This window comes from Heloderma suspectum, chromosome 6, assembly GCF_057233095.1.
Source record: "Heloderma suspectum isolate Gila_16-S chromosome 6, 16-S_ref, whole genome shotgun sequence".
Taxonomy (NCBI): Eukaryota; Metazoa; Chordata; class Lepidosauria; order Squamata; family Helodermatidae; genus Heloderma; species Heloderma suspectum.
The window spans coordinates 102,601,954-102,621,199 of NC_139463.1; the positions used below are offsets into that span (position 1 = coordinate 102,601,954).

General features: G+C 48.1%; 1 protein-coding gene across 4 annotated transcripts in view; it reads right to left on the bottom strand.

Moving 5' to 3' along the window:
* Positions 1-543: 543 nt before the first annotated feature.
* The window catches only part of TAOK2 (TAO kinase 2), a 41,204-nt gene continuing 22,501 nt past the window's right edge, over positions 544-19,246 (bottom strand). The window contains exons 16-21 of one of the 4 annotated variants that reach the window (XR_014783920.1): positions 18,904-19,107; positions 17,893-18,132; positions 9,579-9,791; positions 7,944-8,126; positions 7,428-7,576; positions 4,954-5,038 (exon numbers count right to left, since the gene is read on the bottom strand). Coding sequence is in view for 3 of the 4 variants with exons in the window: in XM_084805810.1 (XP_084661936.1) it covers positions 16,027-18,132; positions 18,904-19,107 (2,310 nt within the window). In the remaining variant the exon portion in view is untranslated. Of the gene's footprint in view, positions 5,039-7,407; positions 7,577-7,943; positions 8,127-9,578; positions 9,792-15,929; positions 18,133-18,903; positions 19,108-19,246 lie in introns of those variants that run through there. The other 3 variants (XM_084805811.1, XM_084805812.1, XM_084805810.1) reach the window with 3 other exon arrangements.

The window sequence follows — 19,246 nt, forward strand, 5'->3', positions numbered from 1 at the left end:
GAATCTTTCCTTCTAGCAATACTTGATTTGGGGAGCTTGAGTACTATAATTCAACACAGCAGGATGCATATACATAAAACTATTTAAATGTTATTCTAGATTAATTCAGTTGAGAGCTAGCAATCTCTACACTCCTGCCTCTGTACCAAATACATCATGTGGTTTAGGTTATCCACTCCACAAGTAAAATATGCTTTAAGTGGGGAAAGAAAATCTTTTACTTGCCTGTATGTGTATTAAAAAAGGGCAATTGATGTGTTGTAGGGAGTAATTTTGACACATGAACTTTAGGATCCTGTCTTGTGCAAACTTGACCCTTGCTCTCTCCAAGCCCAAAGAGACAGAATACATTTGGTTTTTAAATATTCAACATTTTTATTAAAAGATCTCACCCCACCCAAACTCTCCCACTGGTAGCCTTCTAGAGAGCAACCTATTCCATCTTCGTGTTCTCTTTCCATTTTTGCTCTCCCGAGTAAGATTCCAGCTTCCCCGCTCCATCCTTGTTGTGGTTTTCTTTTTTTAAAAAAAGTGTTCTTTTTTCTAATACATTCCATAGGACACATATGTCTAAGTTTCCCCCCAAGATTTTTTTCTTCATATATAAAAAAAGACATACACACATACATACACACACTCACATTAGTTTTTAATCACCCACACAGAGGGAGACAGGGGGAAAAAACTTGGGGGGGGGGGAGAAGGGAAGCGCAAACAAAAAAAAGGACAGGAAGAGGTAAACTGTACATGGGGGAAGTTATGGCACCAAAAAACAGAAAAAGATTCTTTTTAGAAACAAAAGGGTTAATTATTATAATACATCAAGCCCCTCCAGCCCTGTCCCTCCCCATAATCCCATTTCCCAATCCCAGGCAGGCAGAAATCACTAACTGAACATATCTTGAAGCAACAAACAATCCCATTCTCTTTCCCCCTCCCACCCTGCCTCGTGTAAAATGGCAGCCTTATTCAATCTGAAAATGAACACGAGAAACCTGGAAGAGGGTTCTGTTTCCTCAGAAGCCCGAGAAGTTTCAAGAAGGAAATTTTACGGTTGAGGCCAAACTAGTGCCCGTGTGTGCACGTGTATGTATATATAGGAAGGGCATATGTAGAGAGGGTTGTTTTGTGAGAAAAGAGGATTTATGGGGTTTTATGTCTAGGGGAGAAGACTTGCTTTACTGTTTTGCAATGGAGAGACTATTGTTTTGAAGTTCCCTGCCCCGAGATAGTTAAGTCTAGTAAACTTCAATGTCTTCCAACGGATACAGGAGGAAAACAGATTTCCCTCCCACAGAAGGAAAATTTTCTTTCAAAATCTTCTTCCATCACAGACTTTACTAAACCAGTTTTGCCTTCCCTGCTTTACTCAAGGGAAATGTGTCCACATACTCACAGGGCCCATCCCTCTGGGCTTTCCTCACCAGTGAGAAATGGTTCTTAGAGCCCCATGTTCTACCATATGAGGTAAACAAAGCTTCCACTGCTCACTAGGAGACCTGAGAAATTTAATTTTTATTCCACATTTTCTACCTCTTTTCAGGATGGCTGAATTATTTCTCTGCCACGCCAGTTTCAAAAAGATGGGAAGCTTGGATTGATCCACCGCAACCATCTTCTAGGAAAATGGTGGTTCCCTTTGCAGAAGTGACACATCCCCTTCCATTTGTACCGACTGAGCCTAGGCCTGATTGACACAAACAGCAGATGAGGTTGGTAGAACTCTTCCTAAGCATTCCCACTTTAGATGCCAGGTCAAAGAGTCAACATGGTTAAATGCTTCCCCATGGGAAAAATATCTTTCTGCAAACAAAACAAGTGTATCAGGAGAAGGCCTGACCAAAGCTTATCTCCCTGACATCCAGTTTTCCAATGCACAGGGCATGTTCAATATGCATTCAGCCATATGACCCCACCACCTGCAATCCAACATAGTCTAGTCCGGTAAATAGCTTTACCACCTCATCTTGTTGGGTGTGAAATTGGCATTCTTCCCTACATGGTGGAAACATCTAGAGTAGTTCACTTCTGCATCAACTGGAAGAGGAAAATAAAACTCTGAAGGCTGACTTCTCACAACAAAGTTTTACAGAAGTTTTCAACATATCCCCCCTCCCCTTTGCAAATCCCTCCTTTTAAGAAATGTGCATTTGGGCCCCAACTCTGAATTAATATGCACCCATGTTTCCTCTTAACCAAAACCAAGAGAGTGCTGCAAGAACCCTTCCTTATATGTTATGGCAGCCTTCCCCAAGCTGATGCTCTCCAGATGTGCTGGACTACAACTCTCATCATTCTAAACCAGCATGGCCACTGATTACGAAGTCTCCAGCTGAGGGAGGGGAGAAGAGAATGGTTTCCAAACTACCCTCACTTGCAGGTTCATGACAGAAACCGTGTTTCAACCCTCAAGGTAGGAATTCAGAATTCTAGTTTAGGCTTCTGTCCCCTGTGGGCAGAAACACTCTGCCAAGCTTTGATAAACAGTGCACAAGAGAAAAAGAAAGCATGACTTGGAGCATGGAAAAGGTCCATCAAGCTTCTCTTTTAACAGCCAGCATTGAAAACCCCATTTCAAAACTCCCCTCTTAAGTGGGGGCAAGCTGCAAATCAGCTTCAGGGAGTGTTCTCTACTGGCTGGTGGGACCATTTTGGTCTGACCCAGGTAAGCTCTGGGGGAGCTACGGGGGTGGGGGTTCCATCAAAAAATTGTTTTGATTTTTAAGGACAGAAAATTCATTTGACTAAGGAGGCAATTGGCCCTTGAAATAATTGTGACAAGCTGACCCTGATCCCAAACCCTGGGTAGCCAGCCTTGGGGTTTGATCATACTGGGCATTCTGTAACTGAGCACTTTCTCCAGAGGTGCATGTATTGGGGTGGGGGGTGGGAGAAGGTAACATATGGGAACAAGGAAGCATGAAGAAAGGGAGCTGGGATGGAGACGTGTTCTGTATGAGAGTTCTGAACCAAGTAGCACTCTTAACTCTGCTGGGGAATTCAGACTCTGCCACTGATCTCTTGCATGCAAATATGAGGCCAGTCTGGGCTGCAGATTTGAGGAGACTCAGTTGGCTAGGGAGGGGGCAAGTCAGCAATGTAGAGAAAGGACTGGGCAATGGTAGTGATAAGCAACTTTCGAGGGGGCAAACAGGTCCTGGAAGAAGGTTTGCAGGGAGGAGCTGGGGCTGGGTGGAAGGATGGGCAGGAAGGGATTCACAAGCCAATGCCTTTGGCCACAGAGGGAGCCTGACCTTCCAGAGGTTTAGGCTAGTGCCGGGCAATGAAATTTAGTGCTTCACACAGGGGATGAAGAGCAGGGGAGGGCTACCATTCAAAGCTCCTCTTCTGTGTGACAATGGTGGGGCGGGAGGTGTACTCCATGTGGGTAGCGAGTGGCTATTAACACAAAGATCCCTGGGCTGTCATGGGCTTCAATCCACATCTCAAAAAAAGACATGTGGGTGGGTGGGGTGGGGGTGGAGGGCACTGTTTGAATTCTACATTCTGGTTCATGACAGGAATGTGAGGATTGGTTCAAGAACCATTTTGTTTCCCCTCCATCATGTAGGGCCAGGGCTGGAGTTGTCCGCATCATTGAGAAATGGGGCAATGCGGCTACGAGCCCGGAGCAGCGTGCAACTGACACTTCCCTCTCCATCCACAGACCGTGGGGAGGAAAGCTCTGGAAGCGGGGAATGGACCAGAAGCAGATTGAATTCTGCAATTTCTTTTTGTCTGCGGAATTGGGCAGGACCAAAAGCCAATGTCTATGCCCTGCAAAGGATGCAAAGTTCTTCACTGTCAATCTGATAATTCTACGCATGCAGAGGTTTAGCCACTGTCAATGGCAATCCAGGGTTCTCCCCAAATCCATGCCCATTCATTTAATTTCTCTTACTACCTGAACCAATTTAAGGAACCATGATGCTGGAGAAAAAGAAGAGATTTCTGGCTGCAGTGGCTCTGTTCACAGTCCACAGGCAAGCCACAGGTGCACAATCAAGAATTCTGGATTTGTGGCAATGTGGGATCTTTTTTTCAAAAAATCCCTTCCCGAGTGGGATTGGGACTATCCAGCCACACCCTGAAGAGACAATTTAGCCTCCGCTGCTGGGGCACTGTTCTCTGTCTCTGCCCCCCTACAGATTGAAGCAACGCTGGGGGAGCGAGCAACAACAATCAGGGACGCAGGAACTGATTGCCAACATCATGTCCACAGCTTCGGCGTCTCTATCCGTTTGGCAGGGGATAGGAAGCCACAATCTGAGGCGGCACCGGCCATGCTCCAGAGGGCGAGAATTCAACTTCCCACCGCTCAGTCCAGTCTTCTGTGTCTCTGCGCTTGCGAGATGGGGGCTGCTCAAGGGCCACCAACGCTGATGACTGAGGAGCCGCCCACTGTGGTTCAATTTCACAGCATCTCCCTTCTAGCTCTCTGAGCCCTGGCAAACATGCCCCGCCTCCCTCCCCTTTCCACCAGCCAATCCCCCACCTCCCTCTGGCAAAGTCTCCCTGTTTTCTCCCCATCGCCTCACGAGTAGGAAAAGTGTGACCCGTTGAGGATGTGAGAGGTGACGCTGGCCGAGCGGCTGATGCCCTGGTCCGACTGGCCGCCAGAAGCTGTGCGCCGCAGGGGCTGGGGGCTGTTCCTCAGCATGACTACGTTGGAGCGGCCACCAGGGGCGGAGGAGGAGGAGGAGGAGGAGGGAGAAGATGAAGGAGGGTGGAGCCAAGCTGAAGGGGGCGGGGCAAGCATGGGTGGCTGCCTCCAGGCATGAGGGGCGCCGGCTGTGTTCTGGACGCCATGGCTCCAATGGGAGCCACTACGGGGAACGGGGCGGGAGGGCCAGGGCTGAGGAGGGGCAGTGTAGCCTTGGTTGAAGGCTTCAGCGGGAATGCCCGTGAGAGCCATGTTGCTAAATCCCAGGCGCATGCTTTCTGAGTCGAAGGCCTCAATCTCCCGGGCCTGGCGCTCCAGGAGGCTCCGGATGCGATCAGAACGCTCGTTCTGTAAGGCCAACATCTCCTCCTCGATCTGGAGATGGACAGAGACAAAGAAACAACATTTTAGAAAAAGGGGAAGACACAGACTTCAAGAGGCAGGGATCCATAAATGCACTTGGCCTTGGACGCCAAGACAACTGCCCCTCCAAACTCTGGTGAGGACAGCCCCTGTCGACAGGAGCGAGGGAGCCAAGACATACTTTGCTCAGGCAGGCTTCCCAGTTTACTGTTGTTTGGATTCATTAGCAGCAGTGGTAAAAGGTGTGGAGACTGAAGAAGATGGACAAGTCATTGAAGGAGTATCAGAGGGGGAGGGAAATGGACCAGTTCTCTTATCTTTGCTAAATTGGAGTTAGTAGGAATTCTAGACTAAAAAGTTTCTGCTTGCTTGAGCTTCATTTTCTGAATTCAGTTCCTCACAGCACAGATCTACAGCACAGCACAGATCTACAGCACAGATCTGCAGCCTTAGAAGTGATAATGGGAGGCAAAAAAGGAAGGGAGGGAGATGTTCCTCTTCCTTTCTTTCACAGGACATCTAGCTCAGAATAATGTCTTAAAACTCTAGAACAGAGCAAGTCTTTTGGGAACAGTTCTTTCGAAGATTTTAAAAACATTGTTAGAAATGCAAAGGTTGCATTGTAGCTGAAATTCGAGCTTTTGTTAAGCAAATGCTCAGTGTGTGTGTTCCAGTCTGATCTGTGCACGGATGCTAATTCAGAAGTAAGCCCCACCGAGTTCAACAGAGCTTATTCCTGGGTAAGCTTATTCCCGGTCTTAGAAGACTGCAGTGGGACGAATCAAAGTTTGCATTCAGAAGAAGCTGGGAATTAAGAAGTGTTTGAAATGGAATGCAGCATTTTTGAAAAAATGCATATCAATGTCATCGTGGTATCACATTGGGTCTGGACCTCCTACTGCCTAGTAGAAAACAGCGGTTGGTTACCAAGGCCACTAGACTTTGTGAACCTCCCCTACTTAGTGGTGAAAACTCAGTAACACCTGGATTCTCCAAGAAGGAAGAGGGCCTAAACCTGGCATGGACAAATTGTATCTCAAAACAGTTCAAGAAAAAGGTAAAATAAATCTTGTTTGCAAAAGTATAATCCACATGTGGATTGAAGAATGGAAGGGGTCATGGGGCTGACCCAAATGGGCCTAAAGACAGGCCTTGTAAGGTCAGTTATTATTACCTTTATAATAATAGAGGTAATAATAAATGGGGTGGAAAGAAGGTAGATTTCCAGATGTTTTGGACTTCAGCATCCAAAAGCCCCTGCCAGCCTCTACAATGGTCAGGAAAGCTGGTAGCTGAAATCCAAAACAACTGGAGATCTACCTTCCGCCTACCCCTACTCTATCCTACACATGGGAGATTAAGAGGGGTTTGCCTAAGGCAGGACCCAACCTGGTCCCTCCAGATGTTTTGGGCCACAACTCCCATCAGCCTCAGCCAGCAGAGCCAACAGTCAGGGATCATGGGAGTAGCAGCTGAAGACACCTGGAGGGCTGGTTAGGGAAGGCTGGTCTAATGCTACCTGGTGAGTTCACAGGTGATCTGAGATTGGGAACAGGGACCTTCTGGCTAATTGCTAAAAACAGAAGAGCAACCTTGCTGGATCACACTGAAGGTGCATCAAGTCCAGTTTCCTGCTTCCCAAATGTCTCCAGGAAGCCAGTGAGCAGGGGCATAGAGACAACAGCCCTTTTCTGCTCCCCAGCAGATGGGGGAGATTCCATGTAGCCAAATAGTACCGACCTACCTTCTCCACCATGAATTTGACTGACCCCCTTTGAAATATCTGAGGCGGTGGCCATCACCACATCCTACGGCAGGGGTGTCGAACCTCTTTCAGCCTGAAAGCCAAATTCAATTTTGGAAAAGCTCTTGGGGCCCACAATCCAGTGGCAGGTGGAGCTGATGGCAAAAGGGGCAGGGCCAAAATACTCCAAACACCAGCATATTTTAGCTTAAAGCTCCCACTGCTGAGGACTAAGCTTTAGCAGAGGCATTTCAACCTTTTAGAATGGAGAAGAAAGTGCGCAAAAACCAGAAACCACCAAACTATCGGGGATCAGGGGAAAGGTGGGGAATGCTGGGGGGAATCCCAGATAGGCTGCATTTGGCCCTCAGGCCAGAGGTTCAACACCCCTGTCCTATGGCGACAAATCCCATAAATTACACGTTATGGGAAGAAGCACCTTCTTTTGCCTGTCTGCAATCTCCTGCCTATCAAATGTCACTGAGTGACTCCAAGTTTCAAGAGGGGGAGAAGTTTTGCTCTGTGTACTTTCTCCACACTCTTAAGCACCTACAGCAGCTCTTCCAATAAAGACATTTTCCTTTCTGCATCCTTGCACTGAGAGAAATACAGAGCCTTCTCGCTGGCCAGCGCCAGACATAGGTTGCGACTACTAACCTATGCAGAAGGATCCCGATACTTCCCTCTCTTCCTAATGAGCATGTAATTGGTTTTCAGCTGCAGTTCTTGATCCGTTTCTGCATCCATCTTACAGCAGATCCATCAAGGCCACACTTCCCAAGCTTTGAAAAAAGGGCTGACCTGCACTATAATCAATATGAGAGCTGTTTAAACCATCATGGCTTCCCTTACCCAGACTGCAGTTTTACAGGGCCCCCAAGAATTCAATTAGCAAGGCCCAGAGCAGTTCGCACAAGAACTATGGTTCTTGTGGGGAAACAGCCATGGAACTGTTTGTACTGCTTAAAAGTTTTAGGGCACACATGGCCATAGAAGGATGCACTTTGGGATCATGGATTAATATAACAGAAGTTAGGAATCTGGATACTTAGGTGGGAAGGAAATTAATATTTCTAGCCTCTGGGTGGGATAAGGGCTGCAGGCCTGAGCAGTGTGCTAGGGAGCCAAGACCCATGGATTTCCCAAGAGAAGCAGAGGGCAGTAGGTACGTACTCTCTGCTCCAAGAGTGCCCGGCGGATGGATACCCGCTGCTCAAGCTCCTTGATCTCACGTTCATGTTGTGCCTCGGTGTGGATCTTGATCTTGCTCTGATAGGCATTCAGCAACTCCAGCTCCTGCTGGAGCTGCATCCGTAGGACCTGATACTCTGCCTCTTGCGTCTCATCCAACCGCAGCTATGAGGGGACAAATGAAGAGATAAGGGAAGGAAGAGCACCACAGAGCTGACTTCAAGGTGAAAGCAGCAGTTTTTAAGGACAAACAGCACTCTATTCACCTAGCATTGCTGCTGCTTCTGGAACAGGACTCAAACACATCTGGCTTTGCCCCTGAACAGCAGGTAAAATACCCATGGGCTCCAGCTTTACAATGCTATCACTGGAGCAATCTCACTGACTCCAAGTTGATTAAGTCCCCAAAGGGACAGGGCTTCTGTGTGGCAGGGCTCCCTGGCTGGTCATAGCTGCACACCAGAAATTCAACAGGTGAAGCATCTCCTACCTCAAAGCAAAGGGAAGCTACACCTGGGGAATTTCTGCCTATTGTACATGAAAGGCATGTAAGGCCTACCAGGAAAAAAGGTGGTGGGGGGGAAGAGGGTCCATCTTAGTACGGAATGACAGATGGCAGGCCGAGACTTGGTCCTTCAGAGCCAAGTGACCAGAATACACCTCTGCCTTCCCTAACCTGGTGCCCTCCCGGTGTATTGGACTTCAACTCCTGTAACCCTTCTAGACATCTCAGACTACAACTCCCATCCTGGCTGGGGATGATGGGAGTAGTAATTCATCACACCTGGAGGGTGCGAGGTTGGGGAAGGCTGACCTAGGTAGCCTTAGGCAAGTTTGTCTCCATCAGCCTCAGGAAGCTGAAATAGTGACCAACCTCAGAGGGTTGCTTTGAGAGTAAAGGAGATGCGTGTTGGTGGAGTGCTACATGACTCAGGGTACGCTACAAGACAGACAACCATCTGTCAACCATCTGTCTTCCTAGGGAGCCCTGGGAATTGTAGTTCTGGAGGGTAGGGGGTGGTAAAGGTCTCTGACAACACTCTCCGCATCCTCACCAAAACTACCTTTCCCACGATTATTCGGGGGAGGGGGGGAGACCTGTCATTTAAAGTGATATAAAGCCAATACAACTTCTTAGTGTAGACAGGGTCTCATACTACTACTTATTAGGACTATATAATTTCTGCACCAAGGCAGCCCAAATTCTGCACCCTCTACAAAAGTAGATAGGTTGAACAAGTTTGCAAGAACTGCTCCTCCGGCATAAGGCTTTTGTTGACCAGAATTTTAGGGGAGGAATGGAAGGGGGACACATGGAGGGGCCGTGGCTCAGTGGTAGAGCACCTGTTTTGCACACAGAATGTGCCAAGTTTGATCCCCGGCATCTCCAGGTAGGGCTGGAAAAGCTCCTGCCTGAATCCCTGGGGAGCCCCTGCCAGTCAGCATCAACAATACTGGACTACATGGACTCATAATCGGACTCTGTATAAGGACGCATCCTATGTTCCTATGCCACTCAGAAAAACGCAGGAAGAATTTTTGTGGCCTGGCGCTTTACTGATGGAGAAATGGGCCAATTCCCCCCTTCCCCGGGGGAGGGCAGAGTGGGGTACCTACGGCCTGGGTGGAGAGCATTTCATTGATGCTGTGGTCGTACTGCTCAGCCAGGATGGCCAGCTTACGGGTCTGCTCATCCTTCAGGCGCTTGAGGATCCCCTTGTGCTCACTCTTTGGGGTGGTCTCCAAGAGGTGGTTGCGAAGGGCCTTGTATTGCCGTGTCTGGATCTTGCAGGTGTCCTGGAACTGCTTTTTAATTTGCAGTTCCTTGGACTGAGGTAGCAAGAGAAAAGAGAATGACAAGAAAAAACAAATGGGACAGCCCAAGCGACGGGAGGAGGGAAGGGAAGAATGGTGAACAAAGGATGAGTGTGCAGGAAAAAAAGGGGGCAAGCGAGAAGGAGGAGAGAGAGAGAGACAGGAGCACGTGTTAGACAAACAACTCCCACCAGTAGGGTTTTGGTGGGGAGACCCTGTAATTCACTGAACTGTTCTACTGTTCCTCTCTTATGTCAAGGCCACTTAAATATGACAAGTTTTCTAGACAGAGAAGCATTTTCATAATGCTCAAAGGATACCGCCTCGAGTTCCAGTAAGGGGCTGGACCGTCGCTTAATGGCAGAGTGCCTGGTTTGCATGTAGAAGGTCCCTGGTTCAATCCCTGGGATTGCCAGTTCAAGGATCTCCATAGCAGGGCCACGAAAGACCTCGCCCCACCCCGGAGAGCCACTGCCAGCTGAGAGTAAACAGGACTGGGTGGGATGGATCAACGGGCTGCCTTGGTATAAGCAACTTCGTATTTTCCATCATGGAAGAAAGGTAGGACACCAATGTAAATGACAATGACAACAAAGCAGTCCTGGTGGTAATGTGTGTTTTTAAAAGAAAACAGAGTTATATTACCAATGGAGGAATGGTTGAATGGCCAGCTGAAGAAAAGGGTAAAATGCTTTAAATAAACAACAACAACAAAAGAAACCCCAAACATTGGCTCTATTCACTCTCATTCTAGCAAGAACTAGGACAGGAGTAGGCAGATTTCAAGCTTGCAAGATCTACTCCCCCACCCACCCACAAGGTCTACCAACTGGAACCAGGTGGAACTGGAGTGGCTACAGGATGGTGGTGGCAGAGGATATATGCTAAAACGTAGAAACAGTTTACCACTGAGCACACGTTTAGTCCAGAAATTTCTGATTGGTACCAGAACCAACCCCTCAAGTCCTTTCACACAAAAACCCACTCCTGCCCGCCCCCCCCAGCATTCTTTTTCAGCAACTTAATTTGGTGGTGGTGGTGGGTGAAGCTCTATAAGCATTGCTATTGTTAAATAACTGGGAGTCAGAAACCCCTTGCCCATCTGCAGCAAATCACCCCAAGATCTACCGAGAGATCCTGATCTGCCATCTGCCCACCCCTGAGCTAGGACACAGTCGAAAGAGCTTTTGAACCCCATGCTCCTCCCTGTCCCTCTGTGCAAGTTCTCCCTTTATACGTTTCAGGTACCAGCACCTAGTTGCTTATGTCTTGGGCTCATGCCCAGCAGTCAACAACTGAGATTCTTAAAGAGAGAACCTTTAAGCAGAGGCTCTGGTGTGGTTTACTCAGAGTAGGGAGGAGCAGATAAAAGAGCCCTTTGCGCCTAGGCCTTGGACAAACTGTGTGTGTGTGTGTGTGTGTGTGTGTCCCCATCCATCCCCCAGTTCTACTGTCTGGTCCTTTCCTGTACTAAAAAATTACCCTATACACAAGATGGCAAGGTTCCAAGTCAGAAATGTAAATGTTTAACTGAAGGGGCATATTTTTAGAAAAATAAAAAGTGAACTTGTGCTAAAGGCACATCATGTGTGTGACATTCTCATCACCCGCTCCCATTATCGCCTCCATCATTCGTTGCACTGACTTTTCACCCTCCATGCAGCTGTAGGCCAAGCAACACTCTTCGCTGTTGCCCTTCACCTGAGGCTCTCCTCAGGACGCTTTCCCAATACCAGCACTCGTACTCAGCTCAGTGACAGGGGGCTCACGCAGACCCCTTTTAAAAGGTAACACTTTGCTGTCCTCTCCTTATCTAAACAGAATCGAGGTTCCTTAAGGAGTACATCAGCAAGGAAATGGGGAGGTGAGGTGGTGTGTGTGGGGTCACCACAAATATTTAAACTTTGAATTGGTGTCATGGGTTACAAGAATGCCCAGAGAAAACAAAACGAGCTCCAGTGTGCCATCTTCTGGTTAGGCTGTAGGTGGGTCTAGAAAAGTATGATCAAAACAGACAGAGCTAACACCAAAGCCCCTTGTGCTATGAAACTGATGGATAAGGGCACAAACCAAGCATGTTCACCAGAAATGGATAGGCAGTTGTGCAGTAGAAGATGGCAGGTGATTCTTGGGCCTCAGGAGGAAAACTCAACTCCCCAGCTGGGTTGTCCATTTATCATTCTGATGGTCAGGGAGTAAGAGTTATGCCAAAGACACACTTAGAAGACTGCACAGAAGGAAGCTTTTTCACTGACACCACCAGCTACCAGAGGACTTCTGTACCAGGCAGGCCTAAAAGCATTAATCATATACTGCTTTTCTTTGCCACAGCTCGCTCCTGGAAAGCCACAGAAAGCCTGGGAGAGTGGACTTTTGGCAGAAAATGTGGCAGGAATCCACCTGGCTGGTGACTATTGTAACACTTGATGGTGGCCTGTGCTTATTTCAGAACCCACTTGTGTTATTTTTTGCTTGAGAGTCACGTGGTCAATTATTCGGTGGGTCTTGGGTATGCAGAACCATTTTGGTGCTGGAGGCAGAGAACACAAATGCCACCCCTCATCCCCACTTGTTCATCTAGGGCACAATCCACCCACAAGGGCTTCTGAGTAAGCCTCACAGAGTTGAGCAAGAGGCTCCTAAAATGCATTCCAATGTGGTTTGCATGGGAGAATTTCCTGGTGAATTGTACCCCACAGGTCCAAGCTGTTTTCCACTCTGATGCATTTAATGGTATCTGAAACCCACTTGCCTGAGGCAACTGCCTCACCAAAGTGAAAAGTGAATCTTTTCATGACTACAATTTAATGTTTTCAACTCTCTGTGAACACAGTCTAAATGACACCACTGCCCCCCCCCAAAACAAGGAGTCTAATAAAACTGCTTGGACTCATTTTTCTTCTGCTTGCATATTTTAAATAATTTTATGAACTCTCTTCATTCAAGGTGGTGGGTATGTTATGAGTAATTGGGACTTCTCAAAGCAAATACGAAAGTATGGCAACAGTGGGATGTGAGAAGAGCAAATAATAATCTCTGCAATTTAGGGTTTGAAAATCCTAGGGTCCATGATTTGAGAGATGGAGAGGAAATGTAGGTGTTTTGGTGGACCGAGGGTGTGAAAACAGACTCATAGCCCAGCTCCTAAGCTTAAAGTGCCTCATTTTATTAAAAATGTGAGGAAAGAATCAAATCAAACTCAGCTGAATTGTGAATTGTGGTGCAGAATTTTTTTATTAATTTGTTTCCTTCAAAATTTCACATGCATCCACAACAGGGAAGGGAGAAATAAATAAACCACAAATGAACACCTCCCCCCACACAAAATGGGAGAAATAAATTAAAAATATTTAACAAAATAATTTTAAAAATGCAAGGAGGGTAGGGAAAAACCACAACTCACTCACACACACACACACACACACACACGGGAAGAAATACAGGTACACTATTAAAATGGACAAAATAGAATCTGAGTTAATGAAGTTTGGCCAAAAAAAGGTAGAGGAATGCTAAAAACAAATAAATCCATGGATAAATCAAAATTGGAATAAAAGACCACAGGTGAATAAAAAAGGGGAAATGCAAGGCAAATATTTAATGCACAAATGGGATTAAAAACCAGAATGGAAACCGGAATGGATGAATGTGGAGTTAAAAACAAAGTTAGGGATAATCTCAAATCAGTTAAAAAATTGAACAGATTAATAGTAACTGGGAGTAATATGTAGAAATGTACAGAGGAAACAATTTAAAAATAGAATAAACCTGAAGTGTAGGCTATTAGTCCCAATATGATTTAACTATATAAAACATGGTCTGCCTTCACATGATACAGAATTAGTAAGAAGGAATGTAAAAAATCTTAGCTATGCCTGTGAACCTAAGCAAATTTACTTGAAGTAAATACCACTGAAATAAATTGGATTTACTTTCATATGAACTGTATAAAAAAATCTATAGTGCAGCCTTCTCCAGCCTGGTGCTTTCCAGATGTGTCAGACTACAACTCCCATCTTCCCTATCCTGCTTGGGGATTATGAAAGCTGCAGTCCTACAGATCTAGAGGGCACCAGGTAGGGGAGGCTGCTATGGTGTTTAGCTGGTTAAGAGTTAAAAAAATAGGTAAGATAATCATTTTTACTGGCATAACTACGATCAGCGTTGGCATAAGAATGGGAGCTTATGTTACCCAGAACTCACCAACATGTCTGTGACTTGTATTACAAATGCAGTCATCTCATCCAGGTAAGACAGGGCCATTAAGCAGCAAGCTGCCTGGAATGGCTACCATTTCAGTTCAAATTGCAGGTGACTGGGGGAGAGATGCCAGAGTAGCCAAATAGCTAACTCAAATAGCTAACTGTGTTAACTCTTTTTTTCCCCAGAAAACCCCAACAAAATAGTTCCCAGACCTGACACTATGGCAGAGATATAAAGGAGGGTGAGAGGGAAAGATGGAGGAGGCAGAAACTGTAGCACAGATGGGACTCCCAAGACTCACGGGGCGACCAGATTCTGGGGTAGGAAAGGTGGCCCAACGGAGTTCCTGGGAAAGGGAAGAAGTTCATCTTAGGACATCAGAATTCCTAGAGGTGTCCCTGTGCGTCATCAAGTTGCACAAATTGAGGTGACCTACATTTCTACTTATGTAAAAACAAGAAGGTTGGTCCATGATCTATAAAACACCTAACCTTCCCTACAGTGGGGGAGATTATTAAATTTTGTTTTCTATGTACCTTTAGAAGCTTGTATATGCCAACACTTGCACAGGTATTCATCCAGGAAGGTATATTTTATACTTTGTAACATTTGTTCTCTTTGGCCAACATGCAACTGCCTACGCTAAAGCCAACTGGTTAAAAGCCTAGCATGCCCTCTCTCATTTTCAGCCACATTTCAAAACAGAAAAAAACCTCTACTGGTTGGCCCATTGTGCTTTCAAATGAAAAAACTGTAGCAAAAAGTTGTACTTTTTGTGGATTTCTCCCACTTTCAGTCAAATTATATTAAAAAAGGATCTCACATTAGTTCCCCCTTCTCCCTCCCCCCAAAATTGTTTTATATAAAGGTTACCAACCCCGCCCCCCACAAACATACACAAATATATACATTCAAGTCAAAACAAAAACAAAAAATGAAATGAAGGGGATGTTACAAATAATGAGGAAAATGATAAATATATATATATATATATTTATAAAACGGTGGGAAAATATATATATGAACGGCGAAAGAATCACCTAAAATTAGTAAACCCTCAGGAGCTGGGAAGAGTGTGATTTCTTGAAATATGTCCCTCCCGACTTTAATTTCATAAGCTTCCATACAAAATGGAAAGAGGTTCAAGTGTTTTGTTGGGAGGAAATGGTTACATTTAAGACAAATCTGGATCCTGAACGTTTGAGGAGACGATAATGAATAGGATCCTGTTTTCATTAGTGCATTAAGCCCCAACACCTTCTCTACCTTCTTTGGGGCTTGCTCTGCTGGCAGAAAACTGAGTCCCATTTGTGTCCCCTCCTTCTGGTGCAAAGTTTGTTTAAGGTGGAAAGAGCAGCTGGGACTTGACTTTTAGAGGTGGTGGACTGTTTAGTGTTTGTAGGAGTGGAGCATTCTGCATACCTGCACTCCCTGCCCCCATATCCAACTACTCGTTTCGTTGGGCCACATTGGAGGTCGACAGGCCCTGCATCAATCTACAAATCTGCTAGCACACCTGCGTCTCACACCTCCATTTTAAGGGGCTTGGATTCCTTTGGCTTCCCAACACCTCCCCACCTTCTCCCCCAGCTTGCACGAATGGACACAAGGGTCGTTCAACCCACCCAAACAGCCAGGTCAAAAGGGCGTCAGGTGATTCTTTCCTCGTCAGGATAATGAACTCGCAACGCCCTGCCCATCCCTCAATATGTAAACCAATAGGGAGCTGGCGTAAGTGTTAGGTGCCCCACACCCTCTCATCAAGCAGACCCTGCCCCAGGTAGAGGTGCAGGGCTTGCTGGCATTAAGACATCTAATCATCCCCGGACACTTCTGGTCTCTCTACACTAATCATAATGCGCTAGACAGAGAGATGCTGTTTTCAGAGTAAATACTATAAGTGGCTCTGCCTGACCTCCCAGAATTCTGTAGGTGAGACAGAGGACCAGGATGCCAGAGTTCCCCTGGAATGGCCTATTCACAGCGCTAGAGCAGGATGTGGAAAAGCCCAGGCCACAGCTACCCCTCCAAGCGCACGCGGAGCCAACTATCTCCAGGGTTTCCTGACAGGTTGGGCTGCTTGCCCATGACAACTTCTACTAAACCGCCTCGCTGACTCCACAGCATGACCTCTTGGCCTGGCTGCTCGTCCTGTCAGGCGGGGGATACGGCTGGGCCTTTCCTCCCGCAAGACATGCAGCCCCTTGAGGCAGCGCAGGGCCGAAGGGGGCAGCTGCGCACAAATCACCCTGGTGAGCAGCTTGTTGAGGCTGCAAACGGGCTTGGAAAGCAGGGCTGCGGCCTTGCGGTGCCAGGGGAGTGGTGGTTGGTGCTGGCGTGACAGCACTGGGATACGGCTACGGAAACCACCTTTGTTGGTTTTGGGGAAGAGCCGGAAGAGCCCCTGCTCACTAACCAGCCCCAGGCGCAGCAGGATGCGGAAAGCGGGGCGCGGGAGACGCAGGAGGGCCAGCAGCCAAAGGCGCCGGGCCCTGCGGGGGAGTCCCCTCATGCTCTGCCTTGCCACTGCCCCCAAGAGATAAAGGGGCAGGAAAAGCCAGGGAGAAGCTAGAAGGTAGGATGCCAGGAGGATGACAGGAACATAGAGGCGCCCCCTACTGGCACTCAGCCCCACCACACCCACTGCCCCCACTATCTTGGCCAGAAGTAGAAAGGATGCTCCGGAGAGGAGGAAGACAGAGTGCAACAGGGTGTATGTAACCCCCAGGCCCAGAAGCGCCCCTTCGAGGGCCAGGAGAATATCCTGAAACCCTCCTCCCTGGGCCCACAGGGCAGCGAGAAGCAGCAGAAGAGTTGGGGCGCAAGGATAAGCAGAGACCAACAATGCCAAAGCCACACAGAGTGCATGGGGCAAAATGGCTGCCACCGGAGCTGGGACAGGGTGGCTTTTGCTGCTGCCCTGCTGGCTGTAGGGGTCTTCAGGGGCTGGGCACCCATCTCCTGGGCCTCGCTGGGCCCCCTCATCTATGACAGCGGGTAAGGAATGAGGGTATAAATCATCTTCACATCTGAATGGCTCCAACTTATCAGCCTCTTGCCCATCAGGCTCTGGAACGCCTGGGCGCCCCCGGATTGGTAAGAGATCCCTGGAACCCTCTCCATAGGGATCCACTCCTCCAAGAAGCTTCTGCTTTAGTTCTAGGTCTGCAGCTCCCTCTCCATAGAGCGCTTGCTGTTTCAGGCTTGATCTGCTGAAGTCTAGAACCTGCCCTTCTTTACTGTCTGGACATGAGAACTCACTGTCCTTCCCCTCGAGCCCAAGACACCCCCGTCTCTGCTCTGGAGTGGCAGCTTCCTGCCCATCTAGAATTACACCTGTTAGGGGCTGCCAATCTGGCTGTACATCCCCCAAACTCCTTGATTCAGACAACGCTGCCAAGCCCTGCTCACCCTTTTGCGACCAGTCATGTACAAGACTCCTGACATACACGAGATCCTCCTCCTCCTCCTGCTGGCCATACTCTAGCACCATAAGTCCATGACAGTCTAGCTCAGGCTCCAAATTCCTAGTTTCATGGGTACACGTCCCTAAAAGGTCTGGACATTTTATTCCCAAGTCTGCAATAGCAACATCACCCTGAGTGGGTTCCAGAACCTGTCCAATATGTTTGCACCGGCCTAGGTCACCACAACAAGGGCTGCCTGACTCCAGAAGAGCTGATTCACGTCCTCTTGGGTCCAGATGCCCCATGTGTGCACATGCCGATTCCGCATCCACCAGGCAGGCATAGGGCCCTGGCCCACCCAAATTGTCCTGTGCGGACTCTAGACTTCCAGCCTCAAAGCCGTCCATTTCCATAGCCCCTGGATGCCCCCGCCCTGGTTCCAGAACCCCTGCATCCTGCCCTTCCGGGCACAACTGGCAGCAAGGCGAGGCGTAGGTAGCACCTACTTTGAGGCTTTTAGGCTGCTGCCGGACCTCCATGGCATGTTTCTGGCGCAGCTCCTGCTCCCGGCGCTTGTTGTACTCCAGCTGGTTCGAAAGCTCTGTTTGGTGCTGCAGGCGGGTGAGCTCCGTGCGGGTGCGCTGGACAGTGTGTAGGTGTCGGAATTCCAGCTCCTGGGTGGACTCGTGCTGGCGCAGCAGCATAGCACACTCCAGGTCCTTCTGTGTCTGCTTTTTGTTCAGCTCCTGGGGAAGAAGGGAGGGACTTGGGTCAGAATTTTATGTCCCACGAAGTCCTGCTTCTCCATGGCATCAAAGCTCTTAAAAAGCTCAATGATTTAGGGGTCTAATTCAGGGGTGGGCAACAGTCCCCTGCTGCCCCTTGAATTGGGTTTAAAAAATCTATTCGAGGGGGGGGGGTACTTGTTTGTTTCTTGTTTGTAAGCTAATCTGACCCTTTTAGTGCTCCATAGCTGCTAGGGACACCATTTTCCCTATATATTTCTTAAATTCAGCATCCCCAGGGGAGATCCAGAGCAAAAATGGCCACCGGACCTCCTGCAATTGCCCACCCTTGATGTAAATGTTTCCAATGAACACATTCTTCTCCCAAGGGCCTTAGAGACACTCTCACTACTCCTTGCCCCAGTGTAAGGGCAGTGTACACGCGCTACAAACCTGTGTAGGTACAGAATTCGGGACTGGGTGCAAATTCTGGCATCCTGAGAAACTCAGGTTACTTCTTTTTTAAAAACTAAAACAAAACCCCACCAATTTCTAGCCATTAAGGGTGGTGAAGGCATTTCAGACAATGCTTGCTGCCAGAACCTGGAAGGATGTAGGTGCGTGAACTGGATTCTCCATGGTTAGAGGGAAGAAGGGACAGATGGAGGGCAGTACACAGTCCTAGCCTGCCTAACACACCCACCACTTTAGGACAACTGTTCTGGAGGCCTGGCTTTTTAATAATCCCCCCCACCCCAGTGCTTCCAGCAGTCTCTGGTTACTGGCCCCCACCTCCCGCAGCAAGTCCTGGTCCAGGTTGTGGCGCGCCAGCAGCATCTTGCGCTTGTACTGGCGGCACTGCAGCTCGAAGTATTGCCGCTGGCGGCGCAGAAGATTGGCCTCTTCCTCAGCTTGGTAATGCTGCATGTTCTCTTTCTGCCTCAGCAGCCATTCCTGCTTCTCTCGCTTGGGTGTGCTCTGGTTCTCCTGCAGCTCCTAAGAAAGGATCAAGAATCCAGTCAGAAATGGAACCCTGTGAAGTACGGAGATCTCTCCCCCAACACACAGGACTGAGGAAAAGACTACGGTTAGAGGCACAGCTGATGGAGACATAACAACCAGTGCCGCGTCCCAA